The sequence below is a fragment of the Vanellus vanellus genome (assembly GCF_965231255.1).
Source record: "Vanellus vanellus genome assembly, chromosome: Z".
Lineage (NCBI taxonomy): Eukaryota > Metazoa > Chordata > Aves > Charadriiformes > Charadriidae > Vanellus > Vanellus vanellus.
This window is the reverse complement of record NC_138908.1, coordinates 25,673,810-25,682,849: the sequence shown is the minus strand read 5'-3', so window position 1 is coordinate 25,682,849 and position 9,040 is coordinate 25,673,810. Positions and strand designations below refer to the sequence as shown.

The window sequence follows — 9,040 nt, the reverse complement described above, 5'->3', positions numbered from 1 at the left end:
AAAGAGAAAAGGACATCTGGAGTACTAGAAGATCAGCACATACGCCAACCAAAAGAAGCCAATGAACACAAGACAATCACCAGCTACACTTTCACGGGATTGACAGATTTGAGGAGAATGAAGGCTAATATCTGCCATTCTCCTGAGCAGCCATGCTTTGCTTTTCTCCGCATTTCAATACTTGAGGCTAGATACTAAACAAATTCAAATCCCTTTCCAGATACAAATGCTTGGGGTGCTGTGAGAAGGCATTTGCTTTCAAGAGTTTTAGGCCTGTACAGGTGACCAGTGGGTGCTGTGTGCGTTGCTGTTTGTGTTAGAAGCTGCATGTGTTGCTGTAAGAAGGAAGGCAAGTGCAGGAGCTGACTGAGGGAAGTTGTCTTCTATCTCCTCCTCTGTGCAGGACAAGTACTTGAAGAGCAGTGGTCAGGAATGGAGGCTGTCGGCTTTCCCTTAACGGCAAGACGTGCCAAGGTTCTGCCTGCCATCAACACCATGACTGCCAGCTATAAGGACCGTTTCCCGTACTACCCGTTGCCTCAGAGCTCCAGCCTCCCCTGGATGCCCAGCACCTACTCTAAAAGAGATGCCATCAAACCAGCTTTGGCTCCCTTTTCCAAAACTTCCCAGGGGATGACCACCAGCGAGAAGCTCCCTTACATTTCCAACAGAACAACCCTCTTCACCCGCTACACCCCTGACGACTGGTACAGGTCCAACCTGACCAAGTACAAAGAGTCAGAGACTTCCCGGCACAATGCGGAGGCTCTGAGAGTTGATACCACCCGCATGATTGAGCATAAATACCAGCAGACAAAGAAAACACAAGCAGAAAGCACCAAAAGCCTGGGAGGACGTGTGAATGCTATTGAGTTTTGGAAAGGGGAGCTCTGCCGTGAGCTGGATGAGATGATCGGGGAGACCAACACGCTCACAGACATGAAGAAGAGACTGGAGAGAGCCTTGGCCGAGACGGAGGCCCCTCTCCAGGTAAGCACTCTGTCCAGTGGGCTGCAAGCTGTAGCCTACTGCCGGAACAACTGCAGCCATTCAAATGTCTAAGTTCCACTGCAGCTCCGCAAGACCTAGAGAGTTTTTATGAAGAGACCATAAGTTAAGTTTGCAATGTCTTCCCATCTGCTGCATCCCCTATCAGCCCGTTATGAGCTCATCACAATTCTATTTGCTTAACCAAATATTTGTGTAGGCGGAACATCCAAATTCCTGGACTGGGAGACAGAAGCCCATGTCTTCCTACAACACCCTGGGGAGGTCAGCATCAAGGCTGACACAGGTGCCTGTGCCACAGCTCTGGTTGCAGCTGGGACACGCGTGCTTCCTCATGTTGATTTGATGCATACGGTGCAGTTCGGTTTCTTGTTGTCAGCTGAAGCAGCCGCCCTGGGCACTTTGTTCCCCTGGTGTCCCCTCTGTGCCCGCCTAGAATTTCTTTTCTTCCATTTCTTGAGATGGGGACTCTCTCTATAGAGAGTCCTGCCCCTGCACCCAACAGTGATGGCATGTCCCCAACAGGTCGCTCAGCAGTGCTTGCTTCAACGGGAGAAGAGGATGGGCATTGACCTCGTCCATGATGATGTGGAGAAAGAGCTCTTCACGGTAAGTTGGGCCACCCAGATCATGTGTTAAAGCCAGTTTTACCTAAACTGCCCTACTGAGGCTTTGCAGCCTTCTTCCCTACCTGGCTCCTTACCGCTGGGGAGGTGCTCAGCTCTTCAACCCCCCCAAAACCTGCTGGGCCAGGGGATGGGGTTCCCCCAGGCAGCAGCATGCCCACGCCGTGTGGGTATGACTTGGCCGTACAGAGGAAGGAATAGCTGAAGAGCAGCTGCGTGTTTGGGTAGCGTGTGGGGGTTCTGTGACCATCTTCAGGGAGTAGTGCACTAAAGACATGCACGCAGTTTGGGGGCACTTTCTCCACTCCCTGCCTGTTTACTCTGGGCAGAAAGACAAGCAGGCAAGTTCTTGCTGTGTGCAGGGTTGGGGAGGTCTGAGGGGACGAGTGGCATCAGGACAACTGAGTACAGACACTGATGATGGGGCCATGTGTCCTTTACCCAGGAAGTCAATGTCATCAGGTCGTGCCAGGAGAAGATGCAGCGGTACCTGGATGAAGCCAAAGCCCAGCTCGCGTAAGGAGGAGCTCCTTATGTCATGCCGTAGGGCTGATGTGCATTTGCAGTTGTGATGTGGACCCCCAGCAGACCCCGACCTCTCCCCACACCCTGCAGATGGAAAAGCCAGGCGGGCTCCCCGGGAAGTGGGCAGTGATGCTCATGGGAGGACAGAGCTGCGTGGGAGGGAGCTGCGGGGAACTGGAGCGGGGAGGAAGCCCTTCCACCTGAACATCCCCAGCAATGGCTGTTGTTTGCATGTTGAAGGTCCAACAGGGCGGCCCAGCACGAGCTGGAGAGGGACCTGGCCCACAAGCAGGCGGCCCACCGCATCGATGACAAGTGTCACCACCTGAGGAGCACCTCCCACGGCATCAGCTACTACCCAGCGGTGGAGCGGGTCGATGCCACGTGAGTGCACGCTGGGCGGCACGCCAGCAGCAAGCTGTGCCCGGGATGCACGGTGCCTCTCCCTGGCAGGGAGCTGCTTGTCCCCAGCCCACTGTCAAGGCACGTCCATCCCGCCTGGAGACAGCTGCCTGAGTGGGACCGTTTCTCTCTGCTTATTGTTATTCTTACTGTTATTGTTATTGTTAACCTTACCTTTATTCTTACCCTTACTCGTACTCTTCTTCTCATTCTTATTTTCTGTTGTTGTTCTATTAAACTGTCTCTATCTCCACCCGTGAGTCCTGGTCTTTCTCTTTCCCCTCCATTGAGAGTGGCTGTGTGGTCCTAGCTGCTGGCCAGAGTTAAACCACAACCTATGCTCAAATTAAAGACGGAGATTTCAGATACGTTTAATCAGTGCTGCTCCCAGGCAGGCTTCATGCCTGCCCACGTCCAGCTTCAGCACTACGGGCTTACCGGGGCCTCTTCTTCCCCCTCACCTCCTGAAGGATCTCGGTGCCGGACTCTTGGGCCAAGATCACAGACGACAACATCCTCCGCTCACAGAGCCAACGGGCGGCCTCCTCCAAGCTGCGGGACAACATCGAGAACCTGCTGGTGGTGGTGGCAAACGAGATGCGGAGCCAGTTCAACAGGGTGAACATCGCCTTCACCAAACGCATCAGCGAGACAGCCGATGCCAAGAGCAAGATCCGGACCCACCTGGCCAAGGTAGTCGGAACCCCTCCCTTTCGGTGTGTCACTGTCACTTCCTAGTGACACCCCTGAGGTGGGACCCTTAGGAGTTGGCACCGTAATTTCATCTCAAGGGATCTGTTTTTGCTAGGGCATCCTCACTGGCAGCCTGGGAGCACAGGGATTGCCAGCAGAAAATGCCAATGCTGGTTGCATCTCCTGGTAGTTCCTTCAGAAGCGCTGGCTGCCCTCCAGAACGGCCTTGCTGGGCCTCTGCTGGGCTGCCTGCTGGGGGGGTTGCAGGCTTGCTTCTCCTCCAAGGACGTGCTTTCACTCTCCGTGCTCTGGGGCTGCTGCACGGGCATGCGTGTGTTTGCTTTGCCAAGCAGAGTCAGTGGAAATCAGTGATGGACACCTGCCTCAGAGCTGTGGGTCTCATAGAAAGCTTCCTGAAACGTGCCCGACACTGTATTGAGTAACTGAGGGAAGACGGGGCTTGCAGCACTGCGAGCTGATGCCACGTCTTTCAGTGAGGATCCATGAAGAACCTTCCCTCTCTGAGTTACTGTTGATGGATGATTAGTTCCAGCAAGCGGTAATTTTGGGAAGCTGGGAATTCAATAGGTCCATCAGTGCTCCAAAACCTCCTCTGATGTGACAGCAAGAGCCAAGAGAGGTTTTTCCCTGAAGAAAAATTACTCTTGGCTCTGCGCCTTGATGTGTAGCAGAATGACAGGGGTCTGAGCCCAGGGTCTGCTTATTGAACTTGTATTGTTCTGCAGATGGACAAGAGGAAAGGGTAATTATGTTGTCACTTGAGAAGATACATTTAATTTGTGCATGGGTTTCTTTTTTACGCCAGACGCTGCAGGAAATCTTCCAGGTGGAGAAGACCATGGAAGCCATCCAAAAGGCCATTAGGGACCAAGGGCCTCCCTTAAAAGTGGCTCAGAGCCGGCTGGACGAGCGCACACGCAGACCAAACGTGGAGCTGTGCCGGGACACTGCCCAGCTCCGGTAAGGCAGGAGCGTGGGTCTGGTGGGCTCCTTGAGGAGTTACGGCTGGTAGCACCCGGGGGTAGCACTGCATGAAAAATTAAGCATGGGCTTTTCTTTCAACAGTCCTTCCATAAGCGCATTGCTATAATCAAAAGCAATGAGCAGGTATTGCAGCCTTTGGGTGCTGGGAGAGCTCTGCGCCCACAAAGGAGGCTGTACACCATGGCCGGGTATAGCCTGATGGCACCCCATGAGGGGATGGATTCTTCCCGCTTGGGTAAGCCCCATCTTCTCTCCAGCCTGCTTCCCGGCAGTTGGATGTGCTCAGTTTTGAAGGACGAGCCCTTTACTCTCCAACAGGATCCTGCTGAGATCCCTTAGGCCCTTCCTTTTGGGGAACTGCAAGGAAGGGTGCCCCCTATGGAGAAGCAGAAAGGGCTGTCCTCACCTTCTCCGAGGACACTGGAAATCCTTTCAAGGACACAGTGGTCTGTTTGGGATTGCACGCCGAGGAGCTGTGGAGAAGTAGGCTGGCCTGAGCGCCCAGCAGCACCCCCTCTGAGGCACCCCAAAGTTCACCCCTCCTGGGAGCCCGTTGGGCAAGACTCCAGCTGAAGCCTTTTCAGAGCAATTGAAACCCAGCCCCACAGCCTTTGCAGCATCTCGTACAACAAGGGTTTTTTCCATCCTCCCCTTGTTTCACATTCACTTTTAGCCTCTCCCAGATGTCCTGTTTTCTTTGTGTGCATCTGTGGGCATGGGGAGGATGCCTGCACAGGGAAATCCAGGAGGGGGAGCCAACAAACCCCCCAAACCAAGCAGGAACAGGAAACCACACCTGCTCATCCCTCTTCTTGCTGGCCCGAGCTGCTCTGGGAGAGGCGGCTGCGCATTGCCAAAGCCTTTGAGCAGACTTAACCATGCCTCCCCGCTGAGGTCTGGAGGAACTCTGCCCTCAGCTTTCCCATGCGTCTGCCAGAAACGGGGGTCTGAGTTAGTCTGAGCACGCTGAAGGGGGAAATCCTGTGACCAAGGGGCCCTTCAGCAATGCCACGCTAGAAACCACCCCCACGATGGCACTGTTAACCAGGGTTTCTTGCTGTTTTCCAGCCTTGTCAACGAGGTCCACAAAATCAACGAGACGGTCCAGAGCCTCCAGCAGCGCCTGAGAGACACCGAGGACACCCTGCAAATGCTGGTTCATACCAAGTCGGTCTTGCAGCATGACCTGGCCGTCAAAGCCAACACACTCTTCATTGATGAGGAGAAGTGCATGGGCATGCGCAAGACCTTTCCCAGCACGGTGCGGCTGCTGGGTTCCATTTAGGCTCAGCTGAACTCACTGAATCTGTTGTGGGAGGGATTCCCAGTTTGGCTAAGAGGCTTTGGAAATACTTGATTAGAGTTTCACTTCCTGGTGAAAGCCATGAGTAGAAATTAAATGATCTGTTTGTGTGTTATACGGTCTACCGGTATTTTTTTTGCCTTTGGTTTTTCTCTTTCCACTGTACTTTCACGGTGTGCCAGAAAGTCACTGAAAATACTTTGTAAGCGACTAAGAGTAAATCCACCCACGGGGATTCAGTCCTACCCTCTCAGTCGGTGATTTTAGGAGAAAAACTGTCGTGTCTGCCTCCTTTTGAGGCACCTTCTTATCACCTTCTTAGAGGAACACCTTTTCATTCCTTGGTGTTTCCTTCTTGCCTCATCGCTGGAAGACTTCAGGTGTCCTGCAGCGTAGCCAGCACATCTCAGAGCAACAGCCTGTGGGCCCTCGCTAGCACCCTGTCCCTCTAACCTTGGCGTGTCATCTCACAGCTTGTCACAGGTAAGCCTGATATTGTCCCCCTCTCCCTTCAAGCCTCGTTTTAAGCGCTGTCAGGGAGCCCTGATAGCTGGTGAGCAAAGACCTTCTTCCCCCTTTGAGACAAGTGAATCCCATCTGACGCCGGCAAGCCTGGTGCTGTGTAGGCCATCCCCTTATCAAAAAAAACAAAATTCTGTTGGTCACACCAGCCATGGAGCCACCTATTAATAGACTGGGCTTGTCTGTATGTTTCTTCCAATGTCGCTGCCTGTAACTGGAAGGAAAGAGGAAAAAATAACCTGTGCCCCACATCCCCTTACCAACCGTCCCAAGGCCCTGAAGTCTCTTTTGATCGCCATAGGAGGACATGTTGCAGCTTCACCACCACACACACGGAAGAGCAATAATGGGTAATAGTCCAGGTGAGCTGTGTGGGGACATCGCACCCTGGGGAGCTGGGAGGGTTTCTTTCTTGAGGGACCTGGGCATTTCTTCCAGCCCTCCTCAGGCCAGCCAGTGACCGTGGCCTCTCTTCCTTTTCCAGCCTGACACCGGCTGCTGCAGCGCCACAGGGAGGGAGCACTTGGTCACCCCCAGCTGCCCCTAGCACGATGCAGCGAGTGGAGAGCATGGCAATGGACCTGGACAACCGCTGCCCAGTGTGCCTGGACAGCTGGGACGATGCCGCCTATGCCATGCCATGCCTCCACCAATTCTGTTACCAGTTCATCCTGCGCTGGGCTAACAGCAAGCCCGAGTGCCCTCTCTGCAAGAGGAGAGTGCGATCCATCGTGCACTCGGTGAGGGCAGACAATGACTTCGAAGAGGTTGCCATCGCGTCATCTGCCTCAGCCCCCGCACCAGTTGGCACCCGGCAGGCCGGAGGAGCGCCCAGGCACCCAGACACCCACAGCCCCCCTCGCCGCTCTGTAACACCTCAGCCGCTGGCAGTGGAGTCGGTGCCCAGGGCTCTGGTGGGCGGCCTCCAGCCCCATACCTGGGCGTTCCTCTTTGACGACCACCCGGCTCTCCTCCAACGCTTTCTGCCCTGGCTCCAACAGCAGCTGGGGCTGATCTTTGCCGAGGAGCCTTCAGCAGCCGTTGTGATGGAGGACCTCATCTTGGCCGTCCTGGGCTTCTTTGGTCTGGACGAAGAGGTCCTGGTCCGGCTGCTGCAGGTCAGCCTCCAGGATCGCGCGGCGACATTTGTACAGCAGCTTATCAACGTCGCCGTGCAACGCTGCAGCGCGGAGGCCCACCGTCTGCTGGGCCTCGAGGACAGCCATGCTGCCGAGGAGCGGGAGGGCAGCCCCGTGGCTGTCCCTCCTCCTGCTGCCTCCAGAAGGGGGTCTCCTGGCCCTGGCCAAGCCACCTCCCGCAGCCCTGCCGCAGACGATGAAGAGGAGCGACCCAACACCTCCACCGCTGCTCTTCATGGGGCTCCCGGCAGCTGCCCGATGCCCCTGTTCCAACCAACGGGGAACAGGAGGAGCTGCATGACGATCCAGGGGAGGTTGCCGCAGGTCCCTCTACTCCCAGCCGCAGCAGGGACCTCTCCCGTGGGGGGCCACGGCGAGGCCCGAAGAGGAGGGCCAGCAGCTCCCAACATTCACCTCAGCCACCCAAGAGGCCACCCCGCCGGCACAACTAGAACAAGGCCCCAGGAGCTGCCAAAACCAGGGCCAGGCCAGCAGCTGGGACACATGCCGGCCAACGGTTCAGTCAGAAGGGGGACTCCAGGGCTGGACCATGCCCCACTGCCAAACGTCCCATGCCTGGTCTCCTCCTCACCACATCATCTGCCCCCACCTCCCGGGGATCTGCTCTCCTACCAGCCTCTACTGCCCCGTCATGCCCTGCAACACTGGCACCCAAATCTTTCCTCCTGCTCAGAGTCTGCACCACTTGGCTCTGCCCTCTGCATCACCCCATGCTCACACCCTGCCAAGGCAGGAGCCACAAGAAGTTCAACAGGAGAAAGAAGTGAAGTCCAGAACCTGGCGAGGGACAACCCCAGGAACCAGCACATTTGGCGCGCTGCTCGGCTGGAAAGCAGCTTGGCGTAAAAAGCCCTGCAGGTCCTGGTGGCCACCCAGCTGATCATGAGCCAACAGTGTGCCCTTGCCACCAGGAGCACTGATGGTGTCCTGGGCTGGACTGGAGAGAGAGTCTGGAGAGAGAGTCTGGCAAAGGAGTGTGAAGATGATAAAGGCACTGCAGCATCTCTCCTCTGAGGAAGGGCTGAGCGAGCTGGCACCGCTTAGCCTGGTGAAGAGAAGGCTCGCAGGGGAATTGATCAATGCATAAAAAGCCTGATGGGAGGCTGCAGAGAAGATGGAGCCAGACCCTGGCTGAGCGGCGCTGGCTGTCTCTGCTGCAGCAGGCGGCTATCGCAAGATGACATCCAGAGGTCCCTTCCAACCTCAGCCTTTCTGTCATTCAGTGAAAGTATTTGAATTGCCTAAAGAATCTATATGAATAACTTCAGTGCTGTTCTATAAAGTCAATAAAGAAAAGAAAGTAGTACAAACTTGCTGACGTTCCTCAAACTCTATTGATCGAATCATTAATACTGTGAAGTTCCAACACGCAGGGAAGTCCCCAAATTCACTTATATGTTCTGGAAGACTGCCTCAGCTCAGTCAGCGTGACCCCGACATGGGGTACAATTCTGCTGTGCTTATACTTAGTTGCCATCCTCAGGACACGTACCAGATGTATGACACAGGTGCAGGTTCTGCTGCTGAATAAAAGGACTGTAATCTAGGGCTGCTAAGAAAGACCCATAACAATTATGCTATAGAAGAAATATTTCCTCTCTCTTCTGCTGATCTTGCAATTTTTAGTTTAGTGGAAACTGCTCAGTTTTCTTCACCTTACTTTGAGTATTTCCCACTGTTATGCCTGTCCTCAAGGATAAAAAAAACAACAGCAACAAAATCACACATCTCTACTTCCACTATTACACGTAAAACCATTCTGGGAGCTCAATACAGTTTTGTATATATTCATTATT

The 9,040-nt window shown here is 54.5% G+C and overlaps 1 protein-coding gene across 1 annotated transcript; it reads left to right on the top strand.

Annotated features, from left to right (window-relative positions):
- Positions 1 to 432: 432 nt before the first annotated feature.
- On the top strand, positions 433 to 5,544 carry LOC309683186 (tektin-3-like; the record flags this gene model as incomplete). Its single annotated transcript, XM_082497387.1, has 7 exons — positions 433 to 990; positions 1,534 to 1,617; positions 2,080 to 2,150; positions 2,400 to 2,543; positions 3,032 to 3,254; positions 4,081 to 4,235; positions 5,328 to 5,544. The coding sequence occupies 7 exons, from the start codon at positions 433 to 435 to the stop codon at positions 5,542 to 5,544; spliced, it is 1,452 nt and encodes a 483-aa protein (XP_082353513.1).
- Positions 5,545 to 9,040: the final 3,496 nt, after the last annotated feature.